Source organism: Ylistrum balloti, unplaced genomic scaffold (genome assembly GCF_031769215.1).
Source record: "Ylistrum balloti isolate Yb309-2 unplaced genomic scaffold, AGI_CSIRO_Ybal_v1 Utg369614, whole genome shotgun sequence".
In the NCBI taxonomy this organism is placed as follows: Eukaryota; Metazoa; Mollusca; class Bivalvia; order Pectinida; family Pectinidae; genus Ylistrum; species Ylistrum balloti.
Window position 1 is genome coordinate 2,200,933 of NW_026781888.1, and position 23,385 is coordinate 2,224,317.

At 35.6% G+C, this 23,385-nt stretch overlaps 1 protein-coding gene across 4 annotated transcripts in view; it reads left to right on the forward strand.

Moving 5' to 3' along the window:
- The window catches only part of LOC132548086 (roundabout homolog 1-like), a 140,477-nt gene extending 118,193 nt beyond the window's left edge, over positions 1-22,284 (forward strand). For 2 of the 4 annotated variants that reach the window (XM_060211921.1, XM_060211913.1), the window contains 18 exons: positions 1,129-1,271; positions 3,440-3,599; positions 3,935-4,129; positions 4,268-4,357; positions 4,470-4,663; positions 4,801-4,951; positions 5,169-5,272; positions 5,536-5,889; positions 6,455-6,620; positions 9,054-9,212; positions 9,383-9,472; positions 9,818-10,129; positions 11,336-11,410; positions 11,911-12,679; positions 12,954-13,210; positions 15,702-15,902; positions 16,687-16,896; positions 18,911-22,284. In XM_060211921.1, the coding sequence (XP_060067904.1) occupies positions 1,129-1,271; positions 3,440-3,599; positions 3,935-4,129; positions 4,268-4,357; positions 4,470-4,663; positions 4,801-4,951; positions 5,169-5,272; positions 5,536-5,889; positions 6,455-6,620; positions 9,054-9,212; positions 9,383-9,472; positions 9,818-10,129; positions 11,336-11,410; positions 11,911-12,679; positions 12,954-13,210; positions 15,702-15,902; positions 16,687-16,896; positions 18,911-18,936 (3,656 nt within the window). In that variant the 3' untranslated portion in view covers positions 18,937-22,284. The remainder of the gene's footprint in view (positions 1-1,128; positions 1,272-3,439; positions 3,600-3,934; positions 4,130-4,267; positions 4,358-4,469; positions 4,664-4,800; positions 4,952-5,168; positions 5,273-5,535; positions 5,890-6,454; positions 6,621-9,053; positions 9,213-9,382; positions 9,473-9,817; positions 10,130-11,335; positions 11,411-11,910; positions 12,680-12,953; positions 13,211-15,701; positions 15,903-16,686; positions 16,897-18,910) is intronic. The other 2 variants (XM_060211928.1, XM_060211934.1) reach the window with 2 other exon arrangements.
- Positions 22,285-23,385: the final 1,101 nt, after the last annotated feature.

Below are 23,385 nucleotides of genomic sequence, written 5' to 3' on the forward strand. Positions count from 1 at the left end.
TCAGACGTAGGGTTGATATAGGCTTACAACAGTTCCTATCAATAATGCATGTGTAAATCATGATGCCGTATGCTTCTACTCGTCATTTGATTCATGACCCCTATCATACCTGGCTAGCTGTCGCTATATTTTTACGGCCCAGTTTCTTATTTCAAAATGATATCACACACCATGAAAAAAGTCTGGTGTTGACAGAAGAGTAATGAGGAGCATGAAGACAAATATCATAATTGTCAAATTCTCACAATAAATCTTGTCTAGGAAATTTTTTTTTGTAGGACCAGAAGATCTGTAATGTATTGTTTATTGATGATGTGATAGTAACTGTCACAGTGGAAGGCTGTTAGTATCTTAACAAAAAACAAGTGTTTCAAATAAAATTTGACAATAAGATTTTTTTTCTATAAAATTTAAATAATTTCAAGCAGAGTTGAATTTTATGAGTTGGCCTGGTCGTAAATGCCTTATCCAGTATCAAGGGTGTGAAGGAAAGAGTATTAATATTTAATTTATGCTGAGATATGGGACCTAATTAGCCAACTCTGGGGAGTCTCACAGACAGGCAAAATATCAGACAACTCGTTAACGACATCTTGTGCTACCTGTAAAGTTTTTACCTGGTGTTCAGGTCCTAACTAGACTATCATTGTCTTTGGTTGGCTGGCTTCACAAGTGTTTTGTGACTTTTGGATTATAAATGACAAATGGAAAGGCTGGTCTCGTATTGGGTAATGAGTTGATTGCTTATGTGACGGAATTTAAAGACAAAATTTGGTCAGATGTCAAATTTTCGTGGGACCAGAAGGAATTTTATGTCACTGTCGCCTTATTAAACTATAAATGTCAGTGAAAATGAAACACAGGAAAAATTCTTTAAATATTTCTCTATTTAACTTAAGGCTATATCCTGCACCTGTTAGTAACCTACCATTTATATTTATAAACAGATGTTTCTTGTATATGTTGAAATTTTATTTGTCATTTCTGGTGGAACAGATAAATCATGAAATCTCCTTGTCCTTTCTGTTGGTGATCAATTTTTTTTTTATGCCTGTTTTTTTTTTCTGTGACTTAAATTTCTTCATTCTGCTCTTGTTTTATAACAACTATTTTGTATATGGTTTGCAGTCAAGCCGGTGTTTATTGTAAAACCACAAGACAAACACGTAGCTGTTGGAAGAACTGTGACGCTGCCTTGTGCTGTGATGGCAAATCCCATCCCAAACATTTACTGGAACAAGAAACGGTCACTTAGCACATCCAGTAAAGAGGTAGGTAACTTAACATAGGTACAGTGATCGTCCTTATCATTCTTTATGGAGATACATAGGCACCAGAAGCAGACAGTATCATTTGATAAAACCAGTGACAGTAAGCCAGAAAACGTTTGAATAATAAAAGAGAAAACATTTTATCTTGTGTGGTAGAAAATTCAGACATTTCTGTGACCTGTTAAACAGGATTAGAAAATTGGATACTGTTCGTAATTGAGTCAGGCAAAAAGTACTAGAACTCTCTGATAGATTGATTTTATTATCCCCTAGCTCCGTACAATGTGAACCACAATGAAGTGCACCATACTTTTATTCTGGGGATTGTGGGTAATAATAATGACACAAATCACCAGCTTTAAAATATCTTCAATGATAAAAAACAAAATTGATCAATGATTTTGATTGAAGCATTCCTTTTTTGTGGATGTTTACAAACCAACCCCGTGGTGGTAGCAGATTAGCCATTGATTTCTTGCACTACCGTCCTAATAGTGTCATTATATTTTCTTGATTGTAATTTTTTTGGTGTCTCGCCGAAAAAATTTGTGACGAAATCTTGCAAAATACAGACAAAGAATTTGTTCATACCCCTAAGATACAAGGGACATGATTCAAATAATCCCTTTTGTCAACAAAACCCTGTCTCCCCTCCAATCAACAGTCTCCAAACAAATTGATGCTCTCTAGGAATTTCCCAATCTTCTTAGAAAGGATTTCCTGATGTTGTTGCCATAGCAACAGAGGGTTAAGTGTTGCCTGCGTCTTTCTGTAAAAAAGGTTTGTCCAATTTGACATTTGACATCTTGAAGATTAATCTTGGGAATTCTTTCTGACTTTTGGGCTTTTGATGAGCAATGCTTCTAATTAAATCAATGATTAGATTTTTGTCAAATTTGATGGTCTGGGAAGATGGCTGCTGCCAGAATCAGCTACCTTAGTGAGGTTGTTAACATACACATTGGAAAAGATGGAGAGAAATAATTTCACCAGAAATAATTCTGAATTTTATTTGTATAATCTAAATTAGTTGTTTGCTGTTGGTCTGAATAGAATTTAATTGATAATCAGTTAAAGACTTATCATTTTTGAATTGAAAATTTGGCAAAGCTACAGTTAGTTAAAAACACATCATAGAGGAAATTACATTTAGAAATAATTATTTCAACATGACGGATAATTGAGTTTAAGGTTCTGTTAAAAATATTTGAAATATTTGAGTCGACACCTGTGAATCATGGCTGACAAATTAGATACACCTAGAACTAAACACTCTGTTACAGATGACTGTTGTAAAAAGGCCAGAAACTTTTTAGGGTAGTGTTGTACTTCTTGTTGTATTATGAAGTTTTGACACATAAGATAGATTGTTTGTTCAGTGGGAGGTGATGGGGAGCTGGGAGGAATGTCTCTCAGTGTCTCTGTTACCAGTCTGACATGTTGAAAACACCAAATGTTTGGTGTCGGTTCTCAGAAAATGAAATCTGAAAGCTAGGAAAAGTTCTGGTAGTTTCTTTCAGACTGGTTTTAAACAAAATCTTGAAAATAGAAATTTCGTCTAAAATCTGATAATTTATGTTAAAGTTCACTCTGCTGGAAATCCTTCTCTTTATCAGATGTTAACTGTGTCACATGAGATTTTGTAGTTGACATAAACAGCACTGAAGGTTCTGACAAACTTATTGCCATATTAATTACAATTATTTTTATAAATCTGTCCCCTACATGTACTCTTCTGAAAATATTGAGAAAGAAGCAAGGTTCAGACATTAGCTATTTTTGGGCACATTTTATGTTTGAAGCAATCTTTATAGAAAGGTGGTTCTATTGAGAGGTAGTTTTTATAAAAAGTTGATATCTAGAATATATATTTTTAGACAAATGGACAGGGTTCTGTAAGATGAAATGAAAAGGTACATCTTCTGTGTGACGACAGTATTTTCTAAGAATATTTTTACAGAATATCTGATAGGTAATACATTGTCTGCATTGTACTTCTGGTGGTGTCACTATTGTAACCACACAAAGCAATGACATCACAATTAAGTCACAGTGTCCTAATTCAACATGTCTTCATACCAATTTTTGTATAGAATGAGAACTGATAGCTAGATAGTCTATGGGATGTAATGGTTTTGTCACTGTTTACAATAATTTACTTGTTACAGAGTCTGATGTTTCCAAATTTTGAGGAGGGTCGGTATGCTGTGGCAACAGATGGGACACTGAGGATTTCCCGGGTACAAATGGAGGATGCTGGGGACTATGAGTGTGAAGCTCTGAACACCCTGGGTATCATCACAGCCCTTGTCACTCTCACTGTCAGAGGTAAGACACCTTATGTACAAAGGGAGGTAACTCCTATTGAAATCGCCTCTTTTAGGTCACTTGGAGTAGAGTCTCACATTCCTGTTGGATTATAACTTTAATAATATTTAATTGTGATGTTTTGTAACTTAGATGTTTAAGTCAGTTTTTATGTAAATTAAATTCTTTATGCTCTGATTTACAAATGAACTAATTCTGTGTCTGCATGTTATTAGAGGTATAATTACAGTATGAATTTCAAAGTTTATATCAGAAGAGTTGGTATCATTGATCAAAACTTCATGAATATTGAATGGATTTATATTTTTCCGAATAATTCACTGTTTTGTGTTCAGAACGTGACCCTCGACCACCCCCCATCATACAGATCGGACCACAGAACCAGACCCTTCCAACAGATGAGGTTGGCTTCCTCCGCTGTGAGGCTACCGGGCTTCCATCACCTCGCATACAGTGGTTTAAAGATGTATATCCTGTAAAAAGTGACCCAAGAATTATGATGCTTAATTCTGGAACTCTTCAAATCTCTGGTAAGTAACTATTGTGAAAATTGTAATGTACACAAGATATACTAAAACTGTGTTAGATTTAATTGATATTATTTGCCCTGTTTGATTTCTCACTTTATTATTTTATTGTGTTGATATTCAATTTTTTTTTTTTTGCAGATTTGCGAGAATCTGATAGTGGAACATACACATGTAAGGCAACGAGCGAGACAGGGGAGACAACTTGGTCAGCTGTTCTCCAGGTTGAAGGTAGATACACTGACTGATCAATTAATCCTGTCATTTATCTATTTAATGTCACATTAATTCATAAAATTAAATTTATGTGATTTTAAATTAAATCAATCAATTTTGTTTTCAGCTCCATCTTCACACCAAACAATACCTTACCATCGATCCCCGGATACTTCCTCATATCCTGGAGTTCCAAGTCGACCTATTGTTACCGAGGTAACCAGTGACACTGCACACCTCTCCTGGATCGCTAATGCCAACCATGGAGACTCACAAGTGTTCGCCTACATTGTGGAATACTTCAGTTATGAAACAATGGATGTAAGTGTGCTGGGTTGATCCCAAACCATTATTCCAGTTTAATTAGTGTCTATATTTGGGTTTTTTTCCTGTGTTGCCATGGTAATATTTCCTCATATTGTCAGGGTTTAATTCATGTTATTTTTTCTGTTTGTTAGGGTTGGATGGTAGCATCAGACAAAGTCCAGCAGGAATCCTACACCATCACCGGCCTACAACCAGACACCAGCTACCTGTTTCTGGTTCGTGGAAAGAACTCCCACGGAATTGGTTTACCAAGCTCATTGTCAGACCCCATCCGCACCAGACGTGAGTTTCCTGGTCTCCTTTCATTTGTATCACTTTGTCGAAAACTTAAACTCAAAACAAGAAATAAGACAAAGAATTAATTTATAGATTTAATGACATAGATATGTTTGAATATATTTTTGATTTGATAAGTCAAGTCAGATTTATCCTGAAATTTTTATCAGTCCAGTAACTCTAATTTTGCATCTTGTAAGTAATCCTGTATTTTCTGTTATAGGCCTACCCAGAGGGGAGACTTCAGATGACAATTTCAGCGGGATTATAGTCCAGATGATGGAGGGAGTGCCCATTAACTCCAGTGCTATTCGTGTGACGTGGCGGGTAAGTACCGTATAACACTATCTAATTATATACTAATGATGCAGTTATGTATTTTAGAGAAATTAGTTGTATGTATCGATCTCATAAGTACGTATTTGACAATGGGCCGATCCGTTTCAATTGAAGATCAGTAAAATATTGACAAATTTTTTTTTTTTTTTTTTTTTTCAATTTCTATCATCATGTTTATCACACGATACATGTATACTTGATAAGACATATTCTTACTGAATTATAATTTTGTTCTCTTGGTTGCTCTTCAGGTCCTCAAGGAAGTCAACATGATTGATAAATTCATAGTTCAGTATACAGAGATTCTTGAGCTCCAACGATTATTCCGCGGCAAATCGTATCGACAGACAGTGGGTACAATGTACCGTGCCTTTACTCTAAGTCACTTGAAGAGTTCCACTTGGTATGAAGTTTGCGTAATGGCATATTACAATGGTAATTCACACACACCCTGCAGTACACCACTCAAGGTTCAGACATCCGAGTCGCGGCCCACAGCCCCACCCGAGGACATTATCATCCACAAAGAGAGTGACAGTAGTATACATATCCAGTGGCTTCCTCCACCCAAAAGTCACCGCAACGGGGAAATCCGTGGTTATGAGGTAAGTAGTATTTTGTATGAGATTTTTTGATAACGTTGGATTTTAATAGGAAAAAACATTGATGTAAAATTAAAAAAAATTATTGATGAGTGAATTGTTTGGTATATCGGTAATCACACACCAAAGGATTTATAAATTTTTATGTATAGTATAACGTGAGGAGAGTCAATCATGCATTCAAATCCCTTGAGATTATTTGTATGAAAATAACTTTTGATGACATCGATGCTGATTCAGTTATCAATAGTCACTGGATCTAATAGCCCATCATTCACGAATTATAAGTCATTTCTAGACCATCGTTTGTGAATTATAAGTCATTTCTAGACCATCGTTTGTGAATTATAAGTCATTTCTAGACCATCGTTTGTGAATTATAAGTCATTTCTAGACCATCGTTTGTGAAATTATGTATTTGTTATAAGTTTGAAGAGGTAAGTTTGGGAAATGAATTATTCGCAAAATCTAAGTGATTAAATAACAATATAATGATGTTGAGGTTGAGAATTGATAAATGTTAATTATTGGTCTAACGGTATCAGTAATTGTCAATATTTGTTTGTAGGTGGAATGTCTGAGCTCCGACAATAAACACAACTGTAGCATACGAGTAAACGGAACAACAAACCAAGCAACAATCAAACGGCTTGACGCTGACATGACGTACACAATCAAAGTGGCTGCACGTACCATCAAGGGAGCCGGAGTCTGGAGCAAGGCATTCATTGTTGGTAAGTTAGAATTATCAATTTATCATCAAAAGATATTTCTTAATGTAACAGAATTATCATCTCTTTGTATTGAACAACTTGAAGCTGTACAGGTAAACTAACTTTCTTTTGCATGCAATTTGTTTTTGTGAATTTCATGATGGAACAATTCTGCAAAATGGAATCATCACAAATTGTGATATATTACAATGCTTATCACAAACAGCTTGCAAACAAATTATGTACAAGTAATCTTTTATTTTATTGATGTATGTAAAAAATCATTCTGGTTATTCAAAATACATAAAATTGCAAATATCAAATGCATTTGGCTTGGGGCCTTCAAAGATTGTCTATGTACAGATTTAGGGTCTGATGTCATGGACAGTGAACTAAACAGTCTCCCCACTGATGTCTGTACACTTCAGTATTATAGAAAAGCCATTGAAAAATCATTGCTGCAATCTTGTTGTGATGTCAATTAGTAGAAAGTTGATAGTTAGTTAATTGTACATGTAGACCTTTTGGAGGGTGAAATATTATCGTTGGTTTGGGATATATGTATACAACTTTGATTGTAATATTCTTACATAATCTGCATGGGTTTCAGTATATAAATTTAAATAAATAATTGTCACTTCATTAACCATGAATTTGTAATCTATAGTGATATGTCATCTTCAACCTTCCTTATAAAGTTATAAAGCATGCAAATATTGCATGACATTTGAAAATAAAGAAGAGAACATTTAATTTTTTTCCAGTTGAATTTCTTGACCAAACTTAAGGACTTTTGGCCTTTAACCTCTTTGAAATAGGTCATGGGTCATTAAGTTTGCTGTATAAGGTCCCGATGTCTCCTTATATTAAAGATGAAGAATTTGCTGATGTATAGCGAGAAGCTGTGACAGTCATCAAGTCTGTGTTGTATTGAATATATTCGAGACATTGTGACCTTAATGAATGGCATCTGAAACATAATTAGATAAAAATGATTGGTTTTATTGGGTGAACTAGATACACAGGTTTTAGATAAATTCTGCTAAATGAGAACAAAAACATGTGACAATGTTTGATTAGATTAAAAACCACAAAGGTCAGGGCACCCAGAGTTCATAACACTCAGAGAAATGATTACCAAGGTTAAGAATCATCGGTTATCTAGAAACCAGGGTAAACATCATAACCATACACACAGCAATTTTTGTACACGATGTCGCCGTGACGATGGCTTGATAAATGATTATTTTTCTGGCCTCCCCAATTATCTTTGGCCTCTTTATAGAGGCGAGCATTGTTTGTGAATTAATACTGGTCCTCCCTAGTACAGCAGCCAGCCTCACTTTACACAGTACCATTATTAATGTCTAGTGCTGATGTGATTAAAATGCAGGTTTTGTGTCGGGATTCGGGACCACTATGACAGGATGTTGTTCATTAGCACTGCCAATAAACGCGCCAAACGGATGGGGGCTGAATATGAGGGAACAAAGCCATTTTATTACCCTTTAACCAGTATTGGGCCTTTAAGGATTTGGTTCAATATTGTTTTCGGTAAAAAAGCAATTTAAGTCATTCGCGTGAGGCGAAACCGTGGAAAACCAAAAGAGCATTCAAAATGAGTATCAGAGCAAACAAAGGATATTTCTCAAGCTGCTGTCAGGAGAGATGGACAGGAGACAAAAGAGATTTCTTTTGTTTGTAATTATAATGATAAATTTTACTTCATAAATGTTAGGATATCCTGACGATCTGGATGTGGATTTGATAAAACACTTCAATTAAGAAGATAGCCAAGTCGAATGTGAACGCATACCATTATAGGCACCACAATAGCCCCCAGTAGGGAAAATCCAGACCAAATTAACCTTTGTTGCAGACAAAATGAATGTGCTCTTATTCTTGAAACAGCTTTGAACCAAGGCCCTCCAAACGCACGGGTGATCCTGAATGATGAATGACAATCCAATGTGACTCTTGAATTGAATGAGCACTTAAAGTGAAAATTTGAGAAATATTTGGCATGCATACATGTCTGTGTAACTGTTTTACCATCCAGTCTGTATTCAAGCCATCAAACAGTGTCTGATCTTTATTTGTTAGAATCCTACCCAAATGAAATGATGGTTACATCAGAACCTTGTCGATCGTGTAACATAGAGATCTTCTCATGGCTACATACTAAACTAAGCCACATAATGAATTCAGTTATTGTATTCCTTAATAAAATGTTGTAAAAAATTAACTTTCTGTCAGGCATACAAAGATATGATTACGTTGATTTGGTGATATATTCAACAAATCTTTAAAAAAGATTTTCTAAATAAATGTTTTAGATAAGATTTAGAAAAAGTAAAAATAGTTTATGTATAGAGGAAGGGGCTATAATGAGATGTCTTAGTAAGGTATTTTGTTCAGGGACTATAATGAGAAGGTACTGTGTGTATTTTACAGGGCCAGAACAGCCGAGTATTATGAAGGAAACCTGGTTTATTGGAATGCTGATTGGAACTATTGGTGGGACCTTGTGGATTGCCCTGTGTATTTTTAGTGTGTGGCTTTGTCGTAAACGTTCCAATAAAAAGAAACTGATGAAGAATGGAATGTACAGTGGTGAGTAGAAATTTATTTATAGATCATTTACTTGTTCATTTGGGAGGCAGTTAGATGGTGGGTTAGGAGAAATTGATCTTCATGACTTTAAATATATAAGTTCATGTTTCCACAACTTACCGATTTTTACTCAACAAGTGAATAAACTTAATTTGTCTATTGTCTTGCAGTTCCGATGCACAAAACGGAGGACACGAAAACGTGTAACTCTTTTTATAGAAATGGTTACGGACAGAAGGATGTACACAATTGTGTTGGAGGTAAAGTTTGTTTTCTCATTTCTGTTTAAATACACTGTCCAAATAAAGATTTATTTGGAATGACATGAATTCTAATTCCATGTTTATATGCAGTAATCCAGCATCTGTTAATAAGCCCGGTCGTACCTATCTGCTCTTCTGTAAAACAAAAAATAAACTGTATTTCATTTTCTTGTATTAAACAGACCCCTTAGTATTAATCTGAAGTAAATGTTCCCAGCTCCCCTGGGACTGACTGTAGCATATACAGTATATATATAATACTTTATTTAAATATCTTGATAAATAACCTTTGAATGAGTTGTAGGAGTTTTTTTTATCGTGCTAATGACTTGATTTGTACAGGTATGGGTTCTCCATCCCCTGAGGCCTCTAACTTACTTGATCAGAAGGACATGGAGTTACAGGACCAGAATATCTATAACATCCCACAGATGAAGACCTTCTACCACAAGAAAGATCCTGTTGCACCCTATGCCACAACCACGTTAATAAATGCTGGACTAGTTAACGCGGGTAGCATGGGCCGACCAACACCCGGAATGGATCACATGTTCCGTCCAATCACAGGTACCAGTGGTGGGTCAGGCGATAGTTGCTGCAAACACGAGCATGGCAGTAGTGACTCAAACACGGACAACAGTCGGCCAAACACAGGTGAGCAGTCACTAATGAACTACTGACCAATCAGCTCGCCCACTACATTTAGCCGCAATTGTATACTTCAGTATCCTGGTCAAGCAAAGTCTCAGATTGTGTTCTGTACATCAGTTGATGGCTGTTCTTCTGAAATCTGTAAATCTGCATCTGTAACCAAAGCCGTTTATCTTATTTCAGCTGATGTCAGTCAATTAGAGACTTTGTTTGATATTGTTGAAGCGATTTAGCATATTATGCATTCTGACAGGTAGTCACGCTTACAGAAAGGATTAGAGGCGATTGTCTGCCTTGTATGGTAACATGTCAGTGCCAGTTTTATCCAGACAAAAGTGTCAAAAGTAGACTGAAATATCCTACCTCTACTAATGCTTATCATAACAAATCTAAATTTAACACAGATTTCAAAAAGTGGGGAAAAAGAAAAAAGTTCTGTTCTGTTTATAGAAATATGTTTACAAGTATTCTAAATTTGTTTGAGATGTTTAATTTTGAATCAGTTGTGCTTGAGACTATTATAATTAGATAATTGTCTCTCTTTCAAATATGTAGAAAATTGTTTACTCTATATTAATAGTTCGTAAGGTGGCAATCTACCATATTGATGGAAAAAAAATTGAAATATGATTGTCGTCAGTAGAAGATTAAATTGCAGATGAGAATTTTTTTTCGGATTCAATTGAAATGGAAAGTTAAAACTTTTATTTTAAAAGCAATGACAAGCTGATTCATTTGAGGTTAAACGATGAAAAATCTTAAAAAGATCAATTTCAGTCAGCTTCATCTGTTGATACAGAATGTGATGCTGTTGTCGGTAAACATTGAGATAAAACTGCTGCAGACATAGCCAGTGTATTGTGGTAGGGAATGCTGGTAGCAGTGTATATACTCTCAAGGTCACTAAGCACACACACAAACACACATTGATTCACTTATTTCTGTTCTGTTTTTATGGGTAATTAAACATCACCCAAACTGGAGAAAAATTAAGAATAATTTTTTTGAGATTTTAATGCTTCGAAATATTATACACAAAATATTCTGTTACCCTCCTTAAATCATAGAAAGTTATCTCCCTTAGATTTATTAATTCAATACATGAAACATTACACAATTTTCCCTTTATATAAATATGCACCATGCTTGCTATTTGGTGACTGGTTACTGACATTTCTATAGAAACCGGCCGCAATTGTCTCCCCTTAGGTATACCACATGACCACAGCGATGCCATGCAGAGTCCGACCAGTGACAGTGGCAGCCATACGACAGGTAAATACGGTAAATGTTTTTACTTATACTTTCCCACAATTTCAAAAAAATCTGTAAGTTATTTACGGTAGATATTCTCTACATTTGCTTTCCCATAATCATCACACATGTAATGATTTACCCATATCTCACTACTTTGCTCGAAAAGTATTTTGATAATCAAATCTGTTGATATATGAGCAAGAAGCAGCATCATAATCTATTTTATATACCTTCATTATCTATCACGCTAGAGTAGTTACACAGCATTTTAATTACATTTATATTACATAAAGAGATCTTTTAAAGTCACATGGCTAGTATGTTGATCACATGACCTGTATATATTTTGGTCACATGACTGTTATGTTTTGGTCACATGATTGGTATATTAATGTCAATTAACCAAGCTGTATTTTAGTCCTATGAGTTGTATATGGTTATATAACAATAATAAATATTTCACTCATTGTGCTCTGTAGATAAAAGTTATTTTGTCATCAACCTACAAAATATTTTTGATACTTCAGATGAAAATGGATTGCTAATCAAACGAGGGAAGAAATCTCAGAAACAGATGGCACAGCCCAAGCAGGCAATGGTGAACTGGGCTGAGTTTTTACCTCCACCTCCTGAACACCCCCCTCCCAATGAAGTGGCACACCCGGGCAATCTTGTCATGAATGAAAACCCGGGCAACAATTTAGAATATGCCGAAGTGAGCTCCGAAAGAGCCGGAGGGACAAGAAGTCCCATTTCTCCTATGTCTAAAATCTCCTCATGTTCTTGCCCAGTACCACATAATGGTACTCAGAACTGGAATGTGCCAGCTTACTCAGACAATGGCTGTGTGCGCTGTAGTTCTCCCAAATATTGTGAGAGTTGGCACTACAACCCAGCCCATTATAGTGTTATCCAACAGCGCACACAGTCCCCCCGAAATGCGGACACATGGGGGCAGAGGACAATCGCGTGCATGCACCCGTCATCACGGGGCACCCCTGTAGACATGCGATGTGCAAGAACATGTCACAGTGATCAGGAACAGGCGCCCATGCCTGTTTTACATAACTACAAGATAGCACCTGGCCCGAGGGATGCCGAGTGTTACCAGTGTATGAGTGACAGTGACCGAGGCTCGGGGGGCTATCACACCCTCAGGGGCTGCAGGATGAACAGTATTCACGGGGGTTCAGGATCTGATGGAGGGGGTGGTGGCACGGCAATGGACCGTGCCTGTCAATCCTCTCTACCCAGTGTAGCCAATGAGTGTATCCACCCTGCAATGTACCCTCCAAGGTGAGTGTTAACGGTAGAACATAACAGTTATCCTCCAATTCATGTTTATGTAGTGCAACTAAATTACTGCCTTTAGCTTAACGTATATTTTTTCATCTTTCCAAAAATAATTGGTACTTTTTCGCCAGATCTTTCAAAAAACTCACTCACTCCATTTTCACCCTAAGGTGAAATTTTCAAAATGAAGAGTATGTTATTATGTGTATTGAAAGATGAATAAAGATGGAAACTGGATATTGAGTGCTAATTATGCAATATTTATTTTGTTCTGTAGGTATGAAGTGACAGAAAATGGCCAGCATATGAGTTTAGCTATGGAAGGGTACAACAGGAATGCTGATTCACCCACTTCTGAGGGGGGTCTCGACTATGTCGGTGAGTCAGATGTGGAGGTCCCTACAGGGAGAATTCCCCCGGGCCATGAGTGTCAGTCACTCCCATCAGGTCACCAGTGTCAGTCCCCTCCCCAGGGCCATGAATGTCACAATGATGAGGGGGACGTTAATGTTGAGGACAGCTGTAATGACTCAGGTACCCGCCTGGTCGCTAGTAATAGTGTGGCTTTGGCTTGGCCTTGGAGTGTGCTTGACCTCAGAATTTAGCTTGACCTTGTGTTAGTTTGACCTTGGATTTACTCAGAGTGTAGTAATGAGTTATCTCCCTTGCCTACTATATCCTAGACAGAGCCTTTACTAACACTTCTAATGCTTGTATGTCTATATTGATCGGCCTTTTCTGCAGGGTTCCGTTGGTAGACATAGCTAAGTAGATAACCAGAAAATGTCCTTCATTCTCTGTTTGTAGCATGAGATCGAGCTTTTGTATTCATCACTTATTGTTCCTGTCTTTTGATTTTGAATCAATAATGATGTGAGAAATAAACGTTCTATGATTGTATAGAAGGTGGAGATGACTGAGTACTATGATTGTATAAAAGGTGGAGATGACTGAGTACTATGATTGTATAAAAGGTGGAGATGACTGAGTACTATGATTGTATAGAAGGTGGAGATGACTGAGTACTATGATTGTATAAAAGGTGGAGATGACTAAGTACTAGATTTAAGTAAGAAACTTCTAATTACTTTATTACAGAGTTAGTATATTGTATGTCTGTCTAGCACTATTTACAATTTCTTCATCTCAATATTCTAGGTCTAACCTCCTTGCTCACTGGAGGTATCTCCACATAAATTTGTCTGTTTCTGGAGTTTCCTCCCCTGATCAACATTTTGGAGCTAACATACTTACCTTCTAAATGTATCACTTAAGTTGGTTTGTTTCTGGAGTTACCTCCCCTGATCAACATTTCTGGAGTTAACATTATATCTCCTAAATGTATTTCCTCTTCAGCTGGTTTGTTTTTGGCGTCAACTCTCCTGATCAACATTTTCGAGCTAACATACTTACCTTCTAAATGTATCACTTAAGTTGGTTTGTTTCTGGAGTTACCTCCCCTTGATATTATAGTCCTTGCCTACAGGAGATTTACCATCTCAGCAGCTGTTTCTAAAGTTAATGCCCCAATAGCAATAATTTGGAGTTACCATCTTATGACAGAAGATCATTCATCCATCCAGTCGATTGTTTCTGGAATTATCTCCCCTTATCTAAATCCTGTGTGTCCTTGACCAACATTTGGCCCAAGTTATCCATTGTTTAAAGACCCTACAGAGAAGATATCACATTTGTTATTTATTACTTGTTCCTTGTTCGGTATTTCTCCTTGGTTTGCACCCTTGCGTTCCAAACACTTCAGACACACATATATGTATAGCTTACACAATATTTACTGGGTTTGCTTGGCTTAATGCATTAGATATATCTGTATCTATAAATATAAATATATATTGATGATATTTATACTCCTAGGATGGATTATATATATTTCATAAACCTTTATAGCATCTCATTTACATACAGCAATAGGCAAAACTGCACAAACAACTGCACTGTTCCAGAACTTGTAAAATTTGATCTCTGTAATGTATTGATCACTGATTAGTATAGATTATTGAACTGTGTTGATCACTGATAAGTATAGATTATTGAACTGTGTTGATCACTGATTAGTATAGATTATTGAACTGTATTGATCACTGATTAGTATAGATTATTGAACTGTGTTGATCACTGATTAGTATAGATTATTGAACTGTATTGATCACTGATCAGTATAGATTATTGAACTGTATTGATCACTGATCAGTATAGATTATTGAACTGTATTGATCACTGATCAGTATAGATTATTGAACTGTATTGATCACTGATCAGTATAGATTATTGAACTGTATTGATGACTGATCAGTATAGATTATTGAACTGTATTGATCACTGATTAGTATAGATTATTGAACTGTATTGATTGCCGATTCAAATTAATCGCTGTATTAATCTGTATGATCTTTGCTGTTGATCTGAGTAGATATTCAAAGTTCCTGCTGACTTAGCAGTAGTCATTGTATTTTAGCTGTTCTCGTTACATTAGGGAAATGTCCTTATATGGTATGATAGCATGAAATAGGCATCTTGTATATGTTAGGGTTTAGTAATATAGAAATGTTTGTAGTATTTGTACGAATATTCTACAACTTTAATAAGGACATTTTTAATTACAATTTTAATTAGGACATTTTACATCAAATCAATAAGGACATTTTTAATCACAATGTTAATTAGGAGAATTTTAATCACAACTTTAATAAGGACATTTGAAATCACAACTTTAATTAAGACATTTCAAATCACATGTTTTATTAGGACATTTTTATTCACAACTTTAATTACAACATTTTTAATCACAACTTTGATTATGACATTTTTAATCACAACTTCAAAAAGATAACTTTGAGTATATATGTATTGTTTAGAGGCATGATGAAAACTTTTGAACCATGTTTACAAATTCATAGGGATCTGGAGCTCCTGGCTATGCTTAGTCAGGGATCTCGACTTCCTTGTTGTAAGAGTCTGTAACCTTTTGAGTCAATTCATTGACCAGGGTGTTTGTGTTTTGTAGGGTCAATGTTAGCATCATGGGCCAGTGTTACTGACCAGAGTAACACAGATTGCAGTAGTGTGCGGTCTAGTGCAGCCAGCTCTAGTGATGGATCCTTCCTTACAGAGGCTGACTTTGCAAGTGCTGTAGCTAAAGCAGCAGAAATGTCAGGTCTCACTGTTGTTGGTACAACTGTCTGTGATCCGAAAACAGGAAAACCAGGTACAGGCTCATGTAGTGAATGTTCTCACAGTTAATATCACTCCACATTCTCATGGTTAATATCACTCCACATTCTCCCAGTTAATATCACTTCACATTCTCACACTTAATATCACTTCACATTCTCACAGTTAATATCACTCCAGATTCTCACAGTTAATGTCACTCCACATTCTCACAGTTAATATTACTCCACGTTCTCACAGTTAATATCACTCGACATTCTCACAGTTAATATCACTCGACATTCTCCCAATTAATATCACTTGACATTCTCAAAACTAATAACACTGCATATTCTCAAAACTAATATCCTCCACATTCTCACAATTAACATCACCTGACATTCTCACAACCAATATCACTCCACATTTTCAAAATCTCCCTCAGTATTTTTATAATTAATCTCACTCAATATTCTCAAGAAAATTATTTGTCAACACATCATTCATTTCCTTCTAGCTCAACTATAAAATATTTATACACATAGCTAAATTAAGGTTTGCCACACAGACATCTTCGAAACAAAATTTCTGTATTTATTGGACAAAGTCCATTCACAGTCATTTATGATGCCATCAGTTGATGTAACAATAAATGCACAGTGTTCTGTAATAAGCCCACCCCCTGATGACACATCCTTGACTGATTGGAGGATAAATATAGTAATAAAAAGACAGGTATTGAGCAAAGTATTTACAGACGTTTTTTAGAATAGGAGTGTACATAGCAGATAACAAATGTGTGTAACCAGATATATTATTGAGTTATGTGTCCTTTTCAGTGAAAAGACACCGGCGCCACCACAGGACTGCTCGTCCTAGTAGTCCATACAGTACTGACAGTAACTTCAGCGCAGTCGTACATAAACCCTACCCAAAGTCACAACGAAAGAAACAGCTGGTAGAACGGGGAAAGCGTGGGAGTGAGAGCAAAAAACATGACCCATCTCCTATTCCCGAGGGTCAGGTCACGCGACACGGCATACAAGAAGGTGAGAGATATCTCATTGGTAGATCTACGTGCGGTGGACTGAAATACTGTGTGGAAAAATACATATTTTTATCCCCAAAATTTCTGAAAATTTTGTTTTTTTATTTTAACCATAAACAATGCATGATAACAAAAGTTGTTAACATGTATTTTATTCCTTTGATAAATATTGAATTTCTGTGGTACAAAACCCTGACACCTGAGCTCTGTGCCTTGAATTGTAATTTGTTACTAGCTACTGCTTATCTTGTGTATCGTATGTACCTTTAAGTATGTTACTTTTTATTTGCTTAATATATTTTATTTTCTTCCTTTTATATGCTGCATGAATTATTATATGAGCTTTGTGATATATTAGTAGTCGCTTTTGATGGAAAAATCTGTATCAAATTTTCTTATTATGTTATTGGTTTGCTATCAACATGTTTACTGGGATAACTCATATAGCTGCTCTTTATATGCTTACCTACTTCAGTCTGAAGAGACATTTTGAAGAATGGAAATAAACATTTATCTGTATAAAGTACCAAACACAATTCAGAATTTCAAGAAGATATCAAATTTTGATCATACTGTTATAGCATCAGGACTATTTGGCCTCCAACATGAAAATTTAGTAAAAATTTCAAATTTGTGTACACAAATCTAAGTATATTATTGAATTCTAACTGTTAAAAAAACCAAAGGGTGCACACATAATATTTACAATAAAACAAAACAAAAGAAAATCATAATATAATCAAAAGTATGTGGATTTGAATAACATTTAGAAAGGTTACTGAAATAAAAAAGATTTATCTGCTTTGGTTACCATAGAAACAAGTCTGAAAAAGGAGTTCTCCTGTTACACCTAGTTTTCAGTTACCCTGCCTGCATGTGTATCTGGCTGAGTTAGATTGTGAATGTTTTCTGATTTTATTGTAGTGCCTGAACCCCCATCCTACCATAAGCCTAGCTTTCCTTCGCCTCTCCCCTATAAATCACCACGAACTGGGCACAAGTCCCTCTCACCGACCTCCTCTGTCCGATCGCCCCGTAGTCCTGGAAATCACAGTGCCCTTAACTTCGGGGCTCTGGTCATAGAGAGTAATGTAAGTCGTGTGATGTTCTCAGTGTCACTAATACCTGTCAATCAGACATCTATTTATAGCACAAGGTCATACATTTACTGTCATTCATACAGATCTATATAGTACAAGGTCAAACAATGGCTTTCATGCATACAAATCTATTTATAGTAACAAGCTAATTATTGACTGTCATTCACACAAATCTATTTATAGTAACAAGCTAATTATTGACTGTCATTCACACAAATCTATTTGTAGTAACAAGCCAATTATTGACTGTCATTCATACAAATCTATTTATAGTAACAAGCCAATTATTGACTGTCATTCACACAAATCTCTTAATAACACAAGGTCAAATATTAGCTATCATTCATAGAAATCTATTTATAGCACCAGGTCAAATTTAAGATACTATAACACCTGGCAGTCACACAGATCTGTTCAAGATATATGGATATAATAAGCATTAACTCTGCTCTGTGTATTTTAATTATTTAAGCGGACAACATTTTACCTATATGCTTGTTATTTTATTTTCGCTTTTTATTTATTTTACTTTCGCTGATCCTTGAATTCCAAGGATTTCATCGTGGATCTTTACGTCGTCTCTTCAGACTTTAGATGTGTCATGAAAAAACTGAAGTCACCATATCCATTACCTCACAAACGAGCTGTGTTAACTTATCTAAACATTATAATAGAGTTATTCTGTATATCCCCCATATGTTCATTAGAAAGATATAAGACCAGTGATTGGTCAATTTTCTAGGTTTGGAGCCAATGAAATTGATAACTCTGAATTAAGTTTTGTCATGACAATTTTTTTGTAGAGAAGATGCATATAAAAAAGTCAGATATTTGGTCATGCTGTATTCCAGTATTGAAAGTAACAAAAAGGTATTAGTTCATAGGTCTAATTCTATTTTTTTCTGATATTTACAGGTTCCTGTGGTGTAGCTAACGTTTGAGATAGTCAAGTTATTCTAGTCATCGGAGGTTGCCATGGTTATGCGAGCAAAGGTGTGTCTGTGATATAATTGAGTGTTGTTGCTGTTCTACAAAGGATCAAGAAATCCAATCGCATTTTCGAGGAATTATTAACACCTGAGAATGCGTGTGATGGACAGCCGTTGTTGATGTTACACGTTGGAGACTACAATTTTCGAAAGGTCATCCCAGACCTGTGTTTCTCCGTGACGAGTTTGATGGTGATGTACAATATGGCTGCCAACAAACAAAATGGCCATCAGTGTAATACTGTTCAAAGAAATCCAGTCTCCCTAGAACTGCTGTGTTACTTTAATCCACCAAATCTTCCATGCAAATTGTTTTGCTAAATTAAGCCACTTTAACTGTGATGCGATTTAGTCCTAGTGCAGAGAACATTGTCTGGCTTTAATTATCGTTAGTTGTTTGTGATATGCCAAAGACTTGACTGTGGTCAGCCAAATGTCTGACAATCTGACCAGTAGACTGACCAGGTTTGGTCAGCAGTCCAATAGCTAAACCACTGTTGGTTAGTTAATTTCTAGTGAAGAGGAAGAAATGTGCGACGCCTCACAATTGTCTTCCCTCAAAAGACTTGTTTGAGTGAAACGGGAAACTCCTGTTGCCATAGTGATGAATATGTGTTACTATGTGAGCAATACAGAAAAAAAATAGACTCTTGGTTGCTGAGAAAAAAATAGCTAATATATCTGATTGGCCTCTAAAGAGGTTTGGAACTACCTCTGGTTTGTTGGTCTCATGGTGAGTCCATTTGGTCCACCCATTGATTCCTGGTTGGTCCAGGTTGATCCTGTTCATCCTAAGGCTTGTTAAGTATAGAGGGCCCTTTCTGAGGATGGTCCATTGTGGTCAGTCCCATTAATTCTGAGGCTTGACCCATTAATTCTGAGACTGGTCCCATTCATTCTGAAACTAGAGTCGTTAATTCTGAGCTTGGTCCAATTAGTTTTGAAACTAGACTCAAGTGATTTTGAGGCTGGTCCTATGTGATTCCAATCTTGAAGTGCAAGCAATATGTGAATGTAACTGAACAATGAAGACATTAGAGACAAATTAATCATGTTCTGTTACTGTGGTGACAATATAATTTATCAGAAGATCATGTGATATTAGCCAGTCACAGTGGGTTGTTTCAGGTCATCTCATTCCTCAGTAGGGGTGTTCTTGGTGATCAGTGTACTGCCAAATTGAGTTAGGAGTATGTATGTGTTCCTCCCTGTAGTTAATGTACTTGTTAGCTGACAATGGCGAACCCTTTCATTCGTCGGACAGCAAGTGGGATCTATGTGTATCATCTAATATTGTGTTGAGCAACAGCCATTAAAATCATTTACTGGCCAAAGTTCTAGAATTTATTGGAAAAAGTACATTGATTATTTAATATTTGCATAATATATGTGTATATATAAATACATACATATATATAATATACATTTACTTTCTTTAGCCTGTTAATCTCTCAAAAGATATTGGAACGTTCCATTGACTTTAGGAGTGTTCCAATGTTTTTGTAGGGGGAAGTGTTTAGTGGTTATTTGTTAGAATGTTACTCTAGATAATGTAACGTCAGGATTTCAATTGTCTCGTAATTTTTATAACTATTCACTATTTAAAATAGTTTGAAGATAAACTTACCTTTCTTTCTACGAAGGAATAAAAATAAGTTTTAAAAACGTAAGAAAGGTTCCCTCCATTTGCCCAGGTCTCTGATAGCTGTAGATTAGGTGTATCAAACCAAAATGAAAGGCAGGCAAAGATGGAGAGAGAAAGAGACAGCCAGACAGAGAGAGAGAGAGACTGACAGAGAGAGAGAAGGAGAGAAGAAAGGAGAGAGAAAAGCTTGTAGAATGAAATAGAAAGCAAGCGAGAATTTAAAATGGTGCTTTATGAAGACTAGCGATACATATTAGTGCATTTGCTGTCATTTTGGGCTTTAATTAATGTTACCATGGTAACCGTTTCAAACTCATTCCATTCAAGGCAATATACACTTTAAAAATATAGAGGAGTTGTTTGAAGGGATAATTTGTGTTCCTTCTGTTGGCCAAAGGGAGATAACTCCCATCAGACCTGTATCATTGTACAAAATACCCCTCAGCAATAAACATGTTAAGATTCCAGCCATTTATATGTATTGAGGTTAGTCAAAATATAGAAGATTAATTTATTTATGGATAAACTGTACATAGTCATTTGTTATTGTATAAACCAAACAACCATGTCCTCAGTTTCAGATTTTGACTGCACATTCTTGAATAGAACAGATGAATAGCTTAACCTGTCTCCCCTACAATATCTAATTGAACAGGCCAGTTTACCACTTCAGTCATTTGAAAAAAAAAGAAAATCTTGTAAAATTCCAAACAACAAATCTGTAAATCTATCCTTCAGTCAGACATGAAAATATTTTATCGGGAATCAACATCTAGTTTTTTATAGGGTAGGTTGAGAAATTTCAAATGAATTTGAATACTTGGCTTATAAGTGGTTTCAATAATCATCATATTTATCCTCAAATAAGCTCCCTTCTCTAGTTAATACATGTGTTATTTATCAAAGTTTGGGACGGCTCATTTGTGAACTTCTTTAAGCCTACTATTTTGAAATTGATAATTTTGCTAAATTTAAGAAGTGGGTTTATTTGCAGATAAATATGGCAGTTTCCTGGTAGTAAAATATGTTGTATGTATGATGGTTATAAGCTCAGACGTTTTGAGAGGACGAAAAAGATCTACATATGTATATGCTTCCACTTACGTGCAATATTTCGTTTTGCTCAACGTAACTTTTGTTCAGTTCTTGACTAGGATCGTTTAATTTATTATCAGTAGAGTAGAAATTCTGTCACTGGTTTTTTCCCTGCAATCTTTAGGTGACTTTAAATGTCACATAGGCCAAACATGTAACAGATTGATTAACCACTGGAATCCTTACCCTATGATGTCTACATGCTGTATAATCAATTTCGATATTAACCACATACCAATCCAAATTTAATACCAAGTTCAGGGTTGTCTGTATGTTAGAGGAAAAAATGAATTTTGTTTGTTTGTCCTTTTTATTTTGTTTTGTTTTTGTTCTGTTGAAAATGTGACGTGTAAAAGTTAAGTCCCCAAGTTAGCAATTTTGTGTAAATCTGTATCTTAAGGACATTTGTAAGTATAGTATATTACTGGACACATTTAGTGCTCCTCTGCGATGAAGATCTGTGGTTAAGTTGTTACTAGGTACAGAATTTACAATTCTCTCATGGTCATTCATGTCATTATCATGTCAGTTTCTCATCAAATAAAATAAATATTGCTAAATCTGTATTATTTTGTTGTATTTCTGTGCATCGTTTTGCCATGATGACAACTTTAGCCTTTGACTGCTGGACATATTGCTATTACAGAACATTAACGTTTTATCTCTTAATATAAACAAGAGGGACATATGGCCAGTAACGGTCAACTGACTATCAACAAATGGATGGACATACCACAGAATTTGCTGATGGTTGACAAATCTCATGAATTTGTGGAAAATATTGAAATTTTTTTTAAAGAAAAGAAAGAGAAATTTTGAACATTCCTTGAAAGTATCAGAAAATCTGTGGTATGTTCTGTGCATGAAAACAGTTCAATCATCAAGTTACAGAATATACCACAGAGTTTTTGTTACTTTTAAGGAATGTTTAAAATTTCTTTCTTTTCTTTAAAAAAAAAAATTTCAATATTTTACACAATGGTGTGATTGAAACAAATTCATACTGTTTGTTCTATGTTGGATTTTGGACCAAAGTGTAACAACAAGATTTGGTCAGGACAATCTTAGGATCATTTCATTCATGTTCGATATCATTGCCACTCCCTGATAAAGTTTCAGGTCAAATTTGGCTGAAATCTACAAACTTCCCCTTTTGAAGCCTTGCTCCCAAAGTCCATTGGGTTTAATCAATTTTATGAATTTAAGAAAAGATAAAGATAACTAATCTACAATAAAGTTTCACACCAAATTTGGTTGAAATCCACACAGACATTAAGAGGAGTAACATTTTGAAGCAAACTATTGTCCAATTTTCCCTTTTGGGGCCCCACCCCAAACTCCCAAGGGGTTGAATCAACTTTCTGAATTTGGGAAAATCATAGCACAACTGCAATAATATTTCACACCAAATTTGGTTGAAATCCACCCAGGCATTAAAAAAGAGTAACATTTTGAAACAAAATGTCTAATTTCCCCTTTTGGGGCCCCACCCCGAAGTCCCTAGGGGTTAAATCAACTTTCTGTAATTAAGAATCATTTGTTAACCACTCCTGATGTTACAGACAGAAAAAATGAATGCAATCCATTCAAGCATTAAGGAGGAGTATATTGAAATGGTAAAAATGAGCCAACATGTCAAGAGGGAAAATAGTGCTTAATGT